General features: G+C 36.1%; 1 protein-coding gene across 2 annotated transcripts; it reads right to left on the reverse strand.

Moving 5' to 3' along the window:
• Window positions 1-2248: 2248 nt before the first annotated feature.
• On the reverse strand, window positions 2249-17939 carry lancl1 (LanC antibiotic synthetase component C-like 1 (bacterial)). 2 transcript variants are annotated; one of them, XM_067442171.1, is made up of 11 exons: window positions 17800-17939; window positions 16529-16626; window positions 16215-16332; window positions 9172-9379; window positions 7496-7643; window positions 6546-6692; window positions 6257-6436; window positions 4603-4779; window positions 4193-4265; window positions 3537-3615; window positions 2249-3446 (listed from the first exon to the last, which is right to left on the reverse strand). In XM_067442171.1, exons 2-10 carry the CDS (start codon window positions 16613-16615, stop codon window positions 3539-3541), a joined length of 1215 nt encoding a protein of 404 aa, XP_067298272.1. In that variant the 5' UTR covers window positions 16616-16626; window positions 17800-17939; the 3' UTR covers window positions 2249-3446; window positions 3537-3538. The 2 variants fall into 2 exon arrangements, with proteins under 2 accessions (XP_067298272.1, XP_067298270.1); XM_067442169.1 differs by lacking the exon at window positions 17800-17939 and adding an exon at window positions 17612-17793.
• Between the last annotated feature and the right edge of the window lie 423 nt (window positions 17940-18362).

An 18362-nucleotide genomic window follows, 5' to 3' on the forward strand; every position in this document is an offset into this window, starting at 1 on the left:
TTTGATGATTACGTTCTAAAGCAAAGGTCTACAACCCTGCTCCTGGGAAACCACTGTCCTGCAATGTTTATTTCCAACCTGCTTCAGCAAACCTGGGGCCTATTGCACGAAACTAGGATAAGGGATTAAGCCTGGATATCTTGGTGATCCTGACTCAATATATCATATACATTATAGTTATTTTTTATCATCATTATCGTTCTAGGTGTGAGTGTGCCTTCAGGGTACGCTTATACGACAGCGGTGTACTAAATTTTGCATGTAGATAAGTTCACCGAGATATCCCGGCTTATTCCCTTATCCTAGTTTTGTGCAATAGGCACCTGATTTTGGATTTTCAACAAATGATCCTGAAGATCTTGATTAGCTTCACCTGTCTTTAATTAAGGTTGGAGCTAAACTCTGGAGGACAGTGGAGTAGGGTTGAAGACCTCTGTTCTAAAGCATCAAAAGCTAAAGTAAATCTAAATTGTTTAGAGTTTTACAAACTTGTTAATTTAGACAAAAGAGCCTCCACACTCCTCAATCCTCGCGGTGCAATTAGAGAATTGAGATCTACAAGGTGGCCGAGCTCCATCGTTTTTCATGTCATAGGATGAAGAACAGAGGAATGAGAAAACGAGGAGGTATATTGAGAAACACTCATGTATTCTTTGTGAAGAAAACAAGTACTTTTGAGTGCATAGCAGAAAAGCATGCAAGCTTTGGGACACACTACTTTGTCATCTTTGTCTTGTCATCACAACAGACTCTGTTGCTTAGTTACATGCATCCCGACAGTTTAAACTGTCGTCAATCATCCACAGTTTAAATCCTCCACATTCAACTTAATTTCCTACCGTGTGGGAGAGAAATGTAGTAGTACGCTGATATGCCATTTGTAGGCCTTTAATGCAAAGACTTTGCATTAAACAAAAGACTTTGTTTGCAATTTAAATATGCATGGCCTACTAAAAAAAGTTGAGATTAAATAATAAATATACTTTTTAATTATGCTAAATATAATTTTAAATTAAAATGTATGAATTAGTTTACTCAGATATTTCAAGCAAATAAAATGCTTGAGTACAAAATAAAAATCTGCTTTAACTTTAAAATTCCTTAACATTTAACTGATTACCTTAACATTTATTTGAGTTGTGTCAATTTATCCGGGTTTACAGTGGGGAGAAAAAAGGGTAAAGCAAACCTTTTGATTCATTCAAACAAAAAGGAATGTTTGCGTCACAATTGTGGAATGCTGATGGGGTGCATCATAGGTAAATATCTGTAATTGCACCTCTCTTATTACACCATTTGCAAATCATTTCTTGACTTTCTATCTTATTGATGCCAGTGACAAGTGTGACTTTGAATTATTTATTTATTTTTCTAACAATGTCTATACGGTTTCCTTTGGTTAATTTAATGCATCTTTGCTGAATAAATGTATTGATTTTCTTTCAAATTAAATATTACTGACTCCAAACTTTTGAATGGTAGTGTGTACAATTTCAGTATTTAATTTCCAGTGTGTACAGCAAAAAAGTGAAAGTTTCCATTTCCTTTTATTGACTGGTTTGAAATAAAAAGGCACATCCCATTTGTACAGAATCAGTTTCAATTGTAGAGGTGCATAGCTCCATCCAGTGGAGACAAACGGTTGTAGCAGTCACTTCTAGAGGCCATGACATTGTTAAAGGTGCAGTAAGTGATTTCTGAACGCTGTTGATATTTTAAATCAACCCAAGAAAAACACTACCTTCATTGGCTCTCCCTTAAAATGCACGAACACACAATGTCTCTTTCACAACTCAAGCAAAGCAAAGTAATGCTTTAAATGACAGTCAAAACTGCTCTGTAAGTTAACATAACAATAACAGCATTTCTTGGTTCTGTTAAACATAGCAAAACCAATGTTACTCATGTATGGACCAGAAACAACAACCTCTGTATCCATTTTCAGGCCTAAGGTCACTCCAGAGCAGGAAAGCTTTTCTAATATTAATGCGGGTCCTAAAGCTCTTGCCCGATCATGATAATCCTGACCTTTTCTCTTTTGTAAGGTTTCTCAGCCATCCCTCTTTCTAGTCTTTCTTCAGATCTCCCTCTTGCTCACTCCCTCTCCTTCCCCCATTATGAGTGGACACACCCCCTGCTCCTGATTGGCTACAAGTGCATTGTGGAGCTCTGTCTTTGTTTCTCAGAAATCACTTACTACACCTTTAATGTGATGTGAAAATGTTAACAGACCAAGATAAAAACGTACTCATTTTCCTTATTTTTATTGCTGTGCAGATGAAAATATTAACAGATTGTTCCACCATTAAAAAAAAAAAAGAAAAAAAAAAAAAAGAAAATTGTTTTTGCAGCACATCCTCTGATATCACTACTAGAATTATCAAGAAATAAAAAAGACATTACTAATACAGAAAGCAAAGCTTTAAAGGAATAAGTTCACCCCAAAATAAAAATCCCATTATTTACTCACCCTAAAGACATACTATAAGTGGTATATGTCTTTCTTTTAGCTGAACATAATCAGGAGTTATATTAAATAATATCCTGGCTTGTCCCAGATTTGTAAAAGGCATTGAATATAGCAAACCTAGACAAAGATAACAAATTATAAGTCTAAAGTGAAAAGTTTTAAAGGAAAAAGTCAGAGGATTTCTATATAAGAGAAGAGGAGCATTGTCATACGTTGGGTCAGAGGTGACATTTCCGAGTACAGCCCTTGCCAGAAGCCAGTGATCCGTTTATAAAGTTTTATATATGGACATATTTCTTACAAAAACCCAGTTTTGCTTCAGAAAGCATTTATGAACACACTGGTCATATGTATTACTGTCACGATGGATGGATGAGCTTTTTTGAGCATCAAAAACTTGGGTACTATTCAATGCCATTAGAAAGCAGGGAAGAGCCAGGATATTACTTAATATAACTCAGATTGTATTCGGCTGAAAGAAGAAAGTCATAAACCACTGTAGGATGGCTTGAGAGCGAGTAATTCATTGGGTAATCTTAATTTTTGGGTTAACTATTCCTTTAAGCGAACTGAAAGCATATTGACACTGTATTTTAGTGTTATCTTAAAGCAATCACTTTTGTGCAATTAGTTCACTTAAAATTTAAAGAGATGTTAAACTTTATCTTGCTGTCATATCAATATATATATTCTAACAAACACATCAAAATAATTCATTATCAATGAGTCTTAGTAATACAAATAATACTAACAAACATATACCCATAACATCAAAAATTCACAAATAAATTGTGCAATCTGTTAAGCATATTTAAAAAGCTTCCCATTGTAGTTCCAAAGAACCCTATATAGCCTAGATTGCATCCAAAGCATGCAGACGCACAAGCAGAGTGAGACAGTACTATTCCACCATCAGAGGACGCGTTCTTCCAGCTCTAGGAAGCTCAAGCGGAAAAGCTCAGTGATCCGGAACAGTCTGGAATGAGGTACTTTGACGTTAGAAAGGGTTTTATTTGCATAATTAATGTCTGGACAGTCAAACGTTTAAAATCAGAGGTATAGTTACCTTTACAACTCAAAAGCAGGGAACTTGGCTTTAGATGGTTGCAGCAAGTCAACCAGGAAATAAATTGTGCCTGCCATTCCTTCATGAGACAATATGATAAATGATATTAGTTAATCCCGTATAAAATAAAATGTTTCTAATCCTCACTATTCAGAATTTGAACACAAAACTACAAATAAAACCTCACTTCTCAAAATGACTGTTAGGGGGGGAAAGATATACAATATTGTTTACAAGTTTGGGGTCAGTATTTTTTTTTTAAAATAATTACTTTTATTCAGCATGGATGCATTGAATTAATCGAAAGCGTCAGTAAGGCCATTTGCAATGTCATATGATTTTTTTTTCTTTGTTTTAAATAAATGCTGTTGAATTTATCAAAGAATCCTGACAAAATATATCATGGTTTCCACAAAAATATAAAGCAGTTCAACGTAGATAAATTAGCACATTAGAATGATCTCACAGGAAAAAATTGCATCTAAAAAAAAAAAAAGTCTGAAAAAAAAAAAAAAAGTTATTTTAAATTGTAAAAATATTTAACAATATTGCGCTTTTTAATGCATTTGTTAAGAGACTTCTCTTAAAACCAAACAAAAATCTTACCGACCCCAATCTTTGGAACAGTCATGTAAATATACATGTATAACGTTTACCTTCAAATAATGAGAATGGTGTATCTGGAGTCCGGCAGCCATGTCTCCCATAATTCATGCACCAGTCTCCGAACTGCAGATGAGAAGACATCAAATCCCATCATGCCTCTGTACACACAACAGGCAATGACAGGTCCCCTCCTGACAGCACAATATGCATAAGCGTATGCTTATGTAATAACTCCACGACAAAGTTATTTTATTAAAGTACTTAAAAAAATGAGACAGACTTCACCTGTGAATAAAAGCCTTGCTTCATGTAAGGATTTACTCTTTAAAGAGTAGTTTTCCCTGGGGTTCATTTAATGCTAGTTCATAATGTCTCTTGTAATCAAAAACAATTTAGTATTTCATAAATGAGTAATACTCTATTCTGTTCATATTCTAACCTTGAAAGGGGTCAGACTCACCATGCAGGCTCTGTAGAGGTGTTTAAGATCCTGTGTGACCTTGTAAAGAGCCAGGAAGCCATAAGCGTTCCCAGCAGCTCCGTGACAGAGCCCGTAGCCCTTCTTCACCAAACCCCTCTGCCAGATCACCTCTCCACACTGCAGAGCATCCTCCAGATACTGCCTCACACCAAACACCTGGGGAGGAAGACCACTTATATAGACTTCTGTTCTGGACACGAATATGATGTTTCCATTCGCATGAAGAAAAAAAAATATTCGGCAGAACACTTATTCACAAGTGTGATCTTAAATTCTTGTGAATTACTTTAAATTCTTCTCGAGTTCAAATACTTTTTGAGGTTTCTGCTTGTGTGTAATGTGGTTTACTCACACTTGATGGCACTGTAATACCAGCAGTTAAAAACAGCTCGACAGAAAAATAAATAAATAAACACACACAAAGCCACTAAACAGCACCTCTGTCAAAAAAATTGTTTTTTTGATATACAAGCAGCAATATTGAGTGAATGCTCTCTGCACATAGCATATTCACCAAATATTTCCTCAGGTAGTTTAAAATCACCCAAATCCCAGCCTCAGTCTATTCAGAAATACCAGTTCATTGGTAGAAACTTCTAAACATCACTACCCTTTGCCAGCAAAAGCATCCAAGAACCGATCAGAAGGTGCAAATTAAAAAAAATATGATTTAAAGATGAATGATTATGTGTGTATGATCTGGCTTTCAGTTGCAAGTTTTTATCCAGTTTAAAAGAGATTAACTAAACAAGATGGAGGAATATAATAAAATGGATGAACCTGTGAATTTCAGGTCACTGGCAAAATAAAATGTCATCAATCACATAATTCTGCCTGTTCTAAGACTAAACAAAATTGTTACGGTGGCAATGACAGGATTTTACTAGTAGCATGTTAACAACCATTTTGTGTGCTGCTAAAAATATGACAAAACCTAAAGGACATAACCTACATTAAAGAGCAGCTCTATTCCACCCACAACAAAGTGAAACAAGATTGTTTTCCTCAAAATTGTTAAATAAAAATGAATTGACTAGTGACACTTACTGAACCTTAACATGAAAGCCTGATAAAAATGCTAATTTTAAAGAAAACATGTCAGATGGATTTTTTTGTATCTGAAGTCAAAAAGCCAAAAGTATTGGGACACCCCTTCAAATCATTGATTTCAAGTGCTCCAATCACTTCCATTGCCACACCATATTTTGATTACCAAAAACCAGGACACCCGGCCCGGCAATGGGATACTTGTAGATTGCCCTAGTGCTGGTCAATTTAATGGCCCAATAAAAAATAATGAAAACCAGGAAATGTTCATCACTTATAAAAATAAAAAAAAAACAGCCAGAACAGGACATGTCCTGGGAAAACAGGATGTTTGGTCACCCTAACAGATGTATAAAATCAAGCAACTAGGCATGCAGACACTTCTAAAAGCATTTGTGAAAGAATGGGTTGCTCTCAGGAGCTCAGTAAACTCAAGAGTGGTACCATGATAGGTTCCCACCTGTGCAATAAGTCCATTCGTGACATTTCTTTACTACTAAATATTTTATGGTCAACTGTTAGCGACATTATAAAGTGAGAGCAATTGGGAACAACAGCAACTCAGCCACAAAGTGGAGATTTGTACCTTAAAAGCCTGTATCAACATGTAGATAACTCCTGGAGAGCCGTGACACCAGTGCACCAGAAGATCCCGAGAGTCACCGACACATGGTGGGTAGTTGCCTGATTGAAACTTCAGCTGACACACGTAGTTCACACTGGGTTTGACTAGATATGAAAGCCTGTCCTCAGCAACAAACCCAGGCTTAAGGGAGAAAAAATTTGTTTGTTTGAATGACTGACCAAAATTGTATTCCCCTCTAACAATTTGTTGTTTTGTCAGTCAATAATGCATGTATTTTAAGTGTACTCACCTGCATCAGGTAGTAGTAGATCCCTGACAACCCATGGGCAGCACCCACATACTCCTCCTGATACCACTCGTACATTAGAGGGCTTTGTTCCTGGATCTTGTTCCTCTGAGATTGGGTCTGCCCTGAAGCCAGCACAGCATCACAGATCTGAAATAAGTGCACATGCAGGTTTAATAAGCTATGACGACATTTCAAAACACATTGAACTTCCATAGTGACATTTTTATTGTAAATTGGACAATATTTTGCACATTGAATGTCAATTGTCCATTCCAACATATATAGTCTTTAATACTTTTGAAAGAAATGTATTTTGTAATATAAATAAGTAACTATTCCTGTGATGGCAAAGCTGAATTTTCAGCATCATTACTCCAGTCTTCAGTGTCACATGAGCCTTCAAACATCATTCTAATATGCCAATTTGCTGCTCAAGAAACATTTCTTATCAATGTGCCGTGCACTGCTGTATACAAATATTTTATAGCATTATAAAAGTTTATACTGTTACTTTTGATAAATTTAATGTTGACATTTTATTTCTTGCTACATAGAAGCATTATTTGTATACAGTTCATCTGCCCTGATTTTTATATTTATTACCAGCCACTGAAAACTATTTATAATTTAACCACAAAAAGTAATGTAGGCTTGGTTACCTCCATTTTATTGGATTATTAAAGTTAGGCTATAATATTAACTTTTGATATTGCATATAAACAAACACTTATTTTTCACTGCCTGCATTTTCTTGGTTACATCAGTAGATGACAACGGTAACTGCATTATTTGATTTCCTAAAACCAGGGGCATTTATTGATGTAATAATTTTGGTCATGTTTAGTATAACCCGTTGACTATCACGCATAACTCATTAGCCATGAATGCTGGGTTAAAATGAGACATGAGCTTTTTTGTTCAGCTTTGAAACAAAATGAATGGTGACTGACCTGTTGAATGTATTGAATGGGAATCTTCTCCTGCTGAAATTGCTGGTTAATGAACATGAGGGAGTAAAGGTAGCCCATTCTGCCATAAAGCAGCTCATCGGGGAGACTGCCTTTCCCCTGCACTACTGACTGGTACAACTGCAGCAGCCTGGAAACATTCGAGCAAATAGATCACAATAAGATCCCCTGGGAATGAAACCCTGTCAAGACAGGGAAAGAGAAACAGGACACAAAGAGCTGAGCTGCCTATAGACCAAGAAAATCCTCCACATTTCACCCTCATCCTGAAACCCTAGTGAGATTTTTAATGAACACCAGCTCTTGGGAGTATTCCAGGGCAATTCTATTAAAGCAGTATTAAGTTATAAACAAGCCAACAATCCAAAGTATACAACACAAGCAGGGTTTGAAATTAACACCGTCAAATGCAGGTAAAAATCAAGTGTGGTGGGCAACGCTGTCAAATCACTAGCCAATTTGGTGGGTCAATTATGGGTTTACTTTTTATTTATAAACAAAGCAGTCTGGGAATGGCCTATCTGTGGCAAATAGATACCGCAGCAGAATAGAGTTCTCTTTTGCGGTTGAACAAAAATGCCACCAGAAAGATTTAAATAACATCTTAAACGAACTGAGAATGAGATGCGCGTGACACCGTGCCAGATCCGCATCATGTTCGGCAGTGGCAATCAAAGCAGTTGCTGTGATGTCGGTGATTAATGTTAAATCAAAGAACAAAGCTTTATTAAAGATTAATCTATATTTAATTTATGTTGTGCAGACTGATTGATAACTATTCAATTTCTGTATATTTAAGTTCACAGATAATGTGTGAGGATTGTTTTAAGTTTACTTAAATTTAAGCCTAATAAATGTTGAAATTTAATCATTAAATGTAAAAAAAATATATTTATTTAAAAATATATTTCACTGAGACATCAGTGTCAGTGATTCATAAAAAAATGCGCATGTATGCATGCATGTATATATATATATATAGTTTAAGTTGTTTTTCAATTAATTTGGAGTGTAACCGAAAATATTACAATATAAAAGTAATAAACCCAGATGTTTTTAATCACGATTAATTATAGAGACAATGTGATTAGGTTATTTTTTATTGATTGACCACACTATAGTATAATATAATTTCTCTTTTTGACTAGTAGAAGTTCTGAATGGCCGCTAACTTGAGTAGCTAAATTGGCCGGTGAGTGAAAAGTTAATTTCAAACCCTGAACACAAGACATTAGACGCAATGTGGACAGCTGACAACAAACAATACATTTCGATAGTAATTCCTTCTAAATATATCATCTTTTTAGACTTAAGTCAATTATATTTAACTCTCCTATTCAAATAATGCAAATTCCTAATGTTTATCAAGTTTACAAGGGTCAGTGACAAATAATGATGTCTGAGTGACTGCTGCTTCACTGCTAATCTTTTCCTTTAAGAATTTCAGACATCTACTGATTTAGTTTAAAAGGAAAAAACAAAACAAAAAAACTAACAAAATAGATTTGAATTCAGAAATACTAAAATCGTCCCTGTAAATTACAATTTTAATATATCACAAATAATATGATTATGTATTTAGATGTGCAGATCTAATTTGAAACGTGATGTCACTGACCCAACACATACACAAAGATGGAGGTAGAGCAGGGTCAGACCTGTTCACACACTCCTCAGCCTCATGGGGTTTCTGGAGGCGATGATAGACCACCGCCGCTATAGCCAGCGGTCCTGCATCCCCGCACAAGAAGGTCACCCAGCGCTGGGTTAAACTCCTCAGACTGTGGTTGACATAGTCCAGAGCCCTCTGGAGGTAAGAGGGATCTCCATAGACACTGTGGAGATGCAGGTAAAGCAGGGCAACGCCTGCAGTTGGGGGAGGGGGGACTTAGCAATGGGGGCCACGTAGTTTCATGATATAAAACCATGAACATGAGTAGTGAACTATAATAAATCATTAAAAAAAATATATATACAAAAATAATAATAATCAGATTTTAATATATTGGGAAAAAAAAATTATACCAGCGCATGCCTCAAAGCAATAGTCCACCCAAAAATTCTGTCATCAATTTCTCACCCTTGTTCCAAACCTTTATGAACTTTTTGAACCTTTCTGCCGAACACAAAATATTATATTTTGAAGAATGTTGGTAACCAAACCAGTGCTTTGGTTCACATTTAATTTCATTTAATGAAAATAAAATTAAATAAAACACAATAGAAGTCAAAACTATTTGGTTATCAGCATTCTAGTACGTGTAAGTAACTTTGCAGCGACGCCAACTTAATTTGCAACAACATGTAAACCATATCTGTTAGGTTAGGGTCTGTCAACTTATTAAACATGTACTTGTAAAGTAATTTATAGCAAAGACTTTAGATATACAAAGACTATGCTCATATTCCTTATGAATGGGAGAAAGGGCAATGTGCAATATTAAGTCCTGCCTTCTAAATAAAGGAGCCAATCAAAGATTGATAAAGTCATCGCACCACTGCTGACAGAAGCGTCGGTGGTTACAGAAACATACCGGCTGTGTCCGAAATAACATACTGAGTTAGTACTTATTTTGAATAAGTATTTTATGAGCTAAAAAGTATGCTCTATATACTATGAACATCTGGACATACTACATTTGCCATGTTGTCATTATCATATGACCAACCAGCATCAGTTACTTCGCATCACTGAAAAGTACAAATCCTCTCCCGTGGGCTCATGGGACAGTAGGTCATCCTTTTTTATGAGTTCTGTGAATACATACTACTCTGTCACAATTTACATTTATGTGACAGGTCGTGTCAGATTTTGTAGTTAATATGAAATTTTATTTAAATGGAAGTTGTAATGGTGTACCCATACTCTAATGACTGCAAGTTGACATGTAGTTACAAAGTTAAAATTTGTTTGTAGCAGGGATGCATCAATACCACTTTTTCCAGAACAAGGCCGATACTTTCATTTTGGTATTAAACAATACCTGTTTTTTTTTCACTGCACTTACATTTTTTTTTTAATATCAGTATTGAGAAACCCAAAGAATATGAATCAAGTTTATTGGTTTAGCAAAATAAATTTCCTTCAGTAATTTCATGCTTAATTATGCCTGTTCCAATTACTGTACAAGCTTCTGTTGCTCTATTATTTTCTCTTTCATTTATCCTCACATGGCATATTTAGAGCTGCTTTTGCAGGCCTCAGTAGTTAAAATTTATGGATCATGAAATATCAATTCTTGATTACAATTGATAATACAAAATTACTAGCCTCATGTAAACTTAAAATACTAGTAAAGACGAGTAAACATAAATAAATTAGTCAAAATTAGAACTAGCGCAAATTAATTTCAATAGAACAAAGAAAAAATTCAGATATTTTTTATCAGTAGATTACAGGTACAGAATTGAAGAAATCAAATGTAACCGCATAGTCTTCACTGTAAAAATAAAATATAGATGATTCTTTTTTAACCTGATAACCGTCACGAGGACGAGGACGCACTGAAGGTCTCTTTGTTTAAATTAGCTCAAAATTACTATCAGATGTAAGTAATTACCTTGACAAACTATACATCATTAAAAAGATCTAAGACTAAAGTTTAATTTTTTTACCTCTGTTTTATTCTCAAAGTCTTATAGTGACCGTAATGTGTTAATATGTTCCAGGAGTTATGAATATGATCTTGGGCGTCGCTACCTTTTGATTGTAATATGCGCGTCATTTGCTCCCATTCATAAAAAAATCCTCCTTGGTCGTCATGAAGACACTCGACAAAACAACTTCCCTCAGGGCTTTTACTTCAAAAGTGTGCAGATGTGGAGAAATATTGATAGATTCTCACACGTTTGAGTCAAATTTCTATACAGAGAAGTATTATTTATTCAATCTTTATCCAAAATCCGCGGATGTATGATTATGAGAGCAGTAGGCTGTGATATGCTGTGTTTTCAATTCATTCTGGCAGCCGGAGGGCGCTGGAAAGCTGTACTACTGAAAATTCACCCCATGGGGAACACATGAAGAACAGACACACCATGTGACATTCAGGAAGTATCTGACATATGGACATATCCACACAGCTCCCTGGGATCGTCAGATCGCTATTTTATGCAGATAAACAAGTTTTAAGACAATAAACACACAATCGCGGCAATATATGGTTGGTCTGTGTTCTTTATGCCATGTTGGGTGGTTTCATAATAGATGATATTTATAATGCAATGCTATTCCACATAGCTTTTAGCATTGTATATTTTCTGTCAGATTTTTTGACCCGAAGCTATATGAGATCACATATTGTTATATAAAACACTCTACATATAAAATATAAAGTGATATGAAGCAAGTTTTGAATAAAACATGATTTTAATCGTATAAATTGTTGTTTTGCTGGTGTGCTAAGCTAACATGCTAGCTTGCCCTAGATGCACCTGCCACTGAGTAAATACTTTATTTTTATGAACATTTTCTAAATGTAAAACTACTGAAATGCTTATTTGGACGAAATGCATTCAATAGAGTCTCAGTGAGGGTAAAGTGAGAGGTTTGATTTAGAAATGAGGTTTGAATAGAACAGTTTGAATAGAGAATCGTTAGTAATTATAATGCAGACAAAAGAATAATAATTGGAGCCATAACCAGTCCGCAGAAGTGTGAATGCCGGGGAGACAAACTGAATGGGGCAGTTTGCACCTCTAAACAATAGAGGCAATACAGCGACTGAAAGCTGAGAAGATGTGGCAATAAACATCAGTTGATATTTCAGCGATATCTCAAAATAAAATCACATGAAACGATCTTGTAAAACGTTTAATAAAATGCAGAGTTTTAGACTGATCATCTTCAGATCTGAAATATAACATGGTCAGACTTGTGGCTTTAGCTGTAGTGCATTTCTAGATTTCTCCAAGGCCCACTTCAATTTTATTTTCATAAAGATATATCATACAAATAAATTTCTAATAACTTTACAAAACTTTGAAGCTTATTATAGCTTTTTTTTATTATAAAAAATATTATCATTTTGACTTTACAGTAAACTGCCAGGTGTCTGCTTTCAAATGAGACCATAATTATGCTTTTAGTGCAAAGGATTCACAAACTGTATTTGTTTTAGTCTGAGTATACATTTCTTAGGATTTTTTCAAAATTTAGAAATCAGCTTAACAGGTTAAAGTTACATATTTTACAAAAGAGCCGTGGGTGATTTCTTTGTCCTTTGTTGTTTGATTAACATTAAAAACACAGCAACAAGGTTTATTAAGCTATTGTCCCTTTAAGACTGAATGCATGGTATGCTGTTACCATCGCAGGTCAATTTCTCAACTGTTTAAGTTCACTTCAAAAATTCAGTATAGTAGTAATTTAGTTAAACCAAAATGGTATTAATTTAATCAGTACGAGTACACATATGCTGTATTATATTTATTAAATATATTGGTGCATCACCAGTTGGTAGAATGTCTAAAGCGGGAAAAAAAACAGGGTTCCCACACTTCGGTTAACTTCACATTCAAGGACCTTTCAAGGACTTGTTAGGTCCGTTTTCCAGGCATCACGTTTCAGTGGTTTCAGTCTATTTTGTGCAATGTTTTACACTGTTTCTGTGAAACATTAAGGTACACTCATAGTAGTTGTATAGTAGACTGTAGGGTTGGGTGATATGGCCAAAAAAATATCAGTCGATTTTCATATTAGTCGATATTGATAATTATCACAATAAATATCAAATATTTTAAATTTAAAGGAAGATTTTTTTTCTAGTAGAAACTAGACTGTTAATTGTTGTTAAGTTACTTTTTACTGTTAGACTATAACAAACACTGTTTTTATAATTCCTTTTCCAATTCAATTTTACCTGCAAATAAATGTCTCAGTTTCTTAAAATAGGTGATATTGTTTCTAGTCATGAAACAGGTGTGTGGCATATATCTTCGGCACAGTTTGCAGTGGAAGCTGCAGTTTTAATAATGGTACGTTTTGTCTTTATAATGCACATTTGACAGCAAGTTGACAGTACTGGTAGCTTGAGTTAGGGGGGGGGAGACATGCATCTCTCTTCACTACCATGGTAAAATGGATATATATGGTTTGGTATTTGTATGAAAAACAGTAGCATCATTTTTGTTGTTGTAAAAAATGCAATTTCTATAGCTTCCAAGCATTTTCAAGGGACTGTATCTATGCATGTTTATTTTGAAAAACTTTCAAGGGGCTTTTCTTTTTCACATTCACATACTTTCAAGGATTTCAGGGACCTGTGGGAACCCTGAATAAAGTATTACCAGAAAGGTTTGGAAGAACACAAGGTTGAGTAAAACCCAAAGTATACTTCGCCATCCCACGTGCAGGCTGATTTTTTTTGATCACGAGAAAGGTGCGCATACAGCAGGTGCAAGAAAGATAGTGCTAGAAGAGTCACAACAATTGCACTGCGCATAGGTCAAACTCGGTTGAGTATATGCTGTGTGCAGAATTATTAGGCAAGTAAGTATTTTGAGCATGTCATTATAATGCATATTTTTTTAGACTTCAACCAGTATAAACTTAGTCAGGACTACTTAAGTCAAAAGCACTTTTTACATGTTTTGCAAAAGTTTTCTACATTCCTCATCCTTTGCATGAGCTAAATGAAAAGCCAAGAACAGCAGCAGCTTCTGGGGACATTTTTTTTTACTGGGAGAGCAGCGTAAACCCTCCATTGAGAACAGCATGAGTCAAGAATTTTAAGGAGGAGCTAGGGTGCAAAGCAGCATGCAGTCGAAGCAGCAAAGCAGACAGAATAAACTTAAGCTGCACTGTTTGAGAGTTGCCAAATGAGTGCATAGGAATCGGATCAGCTGATATGGGCAGGGTTTGAATTTTGCCAATCAGCTGATACAGAAGCTTGTCTACATGGCCTGAACTGACCCAGAATTCTTGATTTAACTGACTCTGGAAAGTCAAACATTGTAGAAAGTCTTTCACAGGAATGTAGCACTAATGAAACCGCATAAGATATTGAGGCGTGAGCACAGAACCATCAACCGTTTTGTTGCAAATAGTCAGCAGGGTCTCAAGAAACAATCAACTGCCAAAGATTTGAGAAGAATCAAACGTGAAGCTACCTGGAACCCATTATCCTCTAGTGCTGTCATAACCCAGAACTGCAACCTACCCTGTGTACCCAGAAGTACAAGGCATTTAGTGCTAAGAGACATGGCCATGGTAAAGAAGACTGAAACCCGACTACCACTGAAGACGATACACAAGTTGAAATATCAAGACTGGGCCATGGTTATGGACTGATGAGATGAGTGAATCTTGACAGACCAGATGTATGGGCCTGTGGATGGATCAGAAAATGGCACAGAGCTCCACTTCAACTCAGACACTACCAAGGTGGAACGGTGGTATTAATGGCTGGTGTTATTAAAGATGAGCCAGTTGGACGTTTTCAGGTTAAAGATGGACTCAAATCAACACCTAAACCTACTGCCAGATTTTAGAAGACAATCTTCAATCAGTGGTACAGGACAAAGACAGCTTCTTTCTAGAAGACCATGATTTTTATGTAGGATAATGCTCCATCCTCGCATGCATCAAAGTACTCCACTGCGTGGCTAGCCAGAAAAGGCCTTAAACATGAAAGAATAATGGCCCCTTTCCTCACCTGATCTAAAACTTATTGAGAACCTGTGGGCAGATATACAGTGAAGGAAAACAATTCTCTCAACAAATCTCTGAACTGTCTGAGAGGCTGTGGTTTCTGCTTCACAAAAAATTGATGACAATAGATCCAGAAACAGACAGACTCCATGGATGGAAGACTTAACTTTTCAACAGAAGTCTTTTTTTTAAACTCAATGCACGAATAAACATTTCTGATGCTTCATTATTCACACTTTAACAGAAGAAGGAAAAAAAAAAGTGAGATGTAAATATTTCTCATTTTATTGTAGAGTACGATTCAAGACCATAAACCCAGAACTGGCTTGCGTTTCCACCGCCAACAGTACCCTTACGATAAGTGTGGTGTAGCGATTAACTTCATTCTCATGCAAAGAAGAAAAGCAACACTGTAAACAACAGTGGACGACAAACAGAAGATCTTGTTCTTGCTTCTTGGCATGTGGCATGTCACAAGATGACAAATTTAGTTTGAGCCAAGACTGCAGGCTGCAAGGAAAAACAGCCAAAAAAGCACAAGCAATTGACGATTCCCTGTCAACCAATCAATGTTCTGCAGTGAGTCGAGCTCCACCCTTAAGCACCGGAATACTGTGCCAAGTACCTCAACAGAAGCGTGCCAAAAAACAACAACAAAACAAAAAATAGTACGGTAATCGTACTGCTTGGTGGATACGAGCCAAAACAGTTGCTCAATATTTGTACACACAAGCCAAAACCTCACTTTTATTTCCTTAAATATTCAGTTTTGACTGCAAGCACTGTAGTTGTTCAATAATAAAATGTATCAACTTGCCGAATAATTGTGCACACGGCATACTTTGAAAGCTGTGCAGACATGACTGCACGGAAAACACGTCTGAATGCGGAAAATGAAGTATACCCAGGCCTTGAATAATAACAGAATTAAAATTTTTGGGTGGACTACCCCTTTAAGCAACCCTATTTATAGAGGCTGATATTTTACAATATACAGTTTCACTGAACAGGTATTAATAATTATTTTTTAATTCACATGTGTGTTCTCACCTGCCCAGCCAGTGTAACCAGTACAGTCTCTGGGGTCGGCGGTCTTTAGTCCATTCTCCATGATTGCCATAAGCTCACCAATCTTACTGCTTACACAGCTGGCAAAATGCTGGGTCAACTGCACAGAGCAAAACGATTTAAAAATCAGATATGATAATGTATACCGGTATGAAAAGAGGGAAAAGCAGTGTATTATTCAGTGAAATGTATGAATGATTACCATATTCATATACTATGGTACACCAATTATTTCAAAGAATAGCATAGTATTTGTAAGATACAGTGGACCTATGTCACTTTTTGGATTCACTCACATTGCCCTGCATATCAAACAGGTCTTGTGCACATCCAGGCCCAGTATAATCTAGGTAGGGATTCTTTAAGGCTCGTGGTTCAGACATTTTGGAGTGATCTGGAAGAAGAAAAAAAGCACAGACTAAAAACTTAAGAGGATAGATGCACTACATACTAGTTGTGCCTAAATGCCCACTCATAAAAAAGTTCTGGTTCTTGATTCTGATTGGTTGAGCTGCTGTAAATAAACTTACAGATGACCTCAATCAATAATTACTGCGCCACTGCGTCTGCGTTGGTTGAAATATTTCTAAGGAACTACATTGCTTGGCGTAAGATTCAATGTGTAAGCAATATAATTATTTGTAGTTGTATGTTTAAATTATTTCCACCCTTTCCACCAAATCCGAGATTCAGAGAAGTGAGAAGAGTGATGGCTTCCCAAAACAGCGCGAAAAACATTTTTTTTACATGCAGTACGATCACACATTCGCACCAAACAGACAAAGGATAACGTAACACCAAGTTAAGCGCCGCCATTTCGAATGAATCCTAAATTTAGCTCTAAATAAGAGCTGTGTAGTCCTACTAATAAAACTACCACGGCTGTTCAAACATGTCCATGATACTTAATTCGTAAAAAAGACTTTGATTTCCGAAATGGTGTCTGTAAGGCCATCGCTGTTACCGGAAAACAGTTTACTCTGCGTGGGCCACTCCGGAAGCCCAAAACCCGGAAGTATGACATTGTTAAAAAAAAAAAAAAATACGTGCTGCTTACGCGTGCGATGAGAAACAGGCCTTAAGGCCTTTTGCATGAATACGCACAGACCCAACGTTCCGTTAGACACGAATGAAATGAAGATTATTCCATCTTTACTTAATTGTCCGTTTTATAAAACTGCAATCATTTGTTTGGAAATAATTATTTGGGAAATAAAACACGCAGAAATGCACGCATCCCTTCCGCGCTCTCGAGCGATACGAGGCTATATGGATCAAACGCACCGAATTGTATATAGGTTATAAATGTGTTAACGTTACCCAAATGCTTTCTAGCTAAATAACGTGCAAAACACGGTTTATTTTAAAAATGAACGTACCGTGAATGAGTGCGCTGTAGAATTCTTCACGTCTGCTCACTAGTGATGTCCGGTTCGTGAGCGAATCGTTCTTTTGAGCCGGTTCTTTTTAGTGAACTGGTCTCACTACTTTACCAAATCAGACTGAATCGTTCAAAACACTTCGCGTCTCGAGTCAGCACTGAGCCCAAATCATTAAAGTTACTTACTTTCGGATTCGCCCGACAGCCCCTCCGACTCAAATTAAACAAATTTCCCAAGTTATATGTTACTCCAACTGTCCAGTGAACTGAGACATGCTGTACTGAGGGAACTGGTGAGCTCGAGCTGCTTATACTGAGCATGCGTGTGCTTGTATGACTGCAGCCATCTGGTGTTGAGGAGGTTTACTACACTATTTAGCTGAGGCCACAAAGTGATTCTGGTTTAATTCACAGCTGAGATTACAGACACACTATTTAAGATTTTTGGATTCAAATATCCAAAAACTACTTCAACAGTGTTTTGTTGGCTGTACTTACATTATCCCAAATGTTTCAAGAATGTTTAAATCCAGTGAAATAAAATAAAAATAAAATAATTTTAACCAGGACACAGACCGTGCATCACCTATCAGTGAGTGTTGGGGATAGTTACATTTAACTAGATTACATAATTTAATTACAAAATAAATGTAACTGTAATCAGTTACAGTTACTTAAAAAAGTCTAATTAAATTACAATTAGGCAAATGTTAAAATGTTAATGGTTACAAAAGGGGTTACATCTGATT

This window comes from Pseudorasbora parva, chromosome 4, assembly GCF_024679245.1.
Source record: "Pseudorasbora parva isolate DD20220531a chromosome 4, ASM2467924v1, whole genome shotgun sequence".
Lineage (NCBI taxonomy): Eukaryota > Metazoa > Chordata > Actinopteri > Cypriniformes > Gobionidae > Pseudorasbora > Pseudorasbora parva.

Bases quoted from the DNA above. Each gene is read 5' to 3' on its own strand.
- lancl1 (XM_067442171.1), bottom strand. From the start codon at position 16,615: ATGTCTGAACCACGAGCCTTAAAGAATCCCTACCTAGATTATACTGGG. The intron at 6,437-6,545 runs GTGAGTACACTT...TTCTCCCTTAAG, and splicing joins TCTACTACTACCTGATGCAG to CCTGGGTTTGTTGCTGAGGA. The intron at 3,616-4,192 runs GTAAACGTTATA...TGTCTCATGAAG, and splicing joins ACCATTCTCATTATTTGAAG to GAATGGCAGGCACAATTTAT.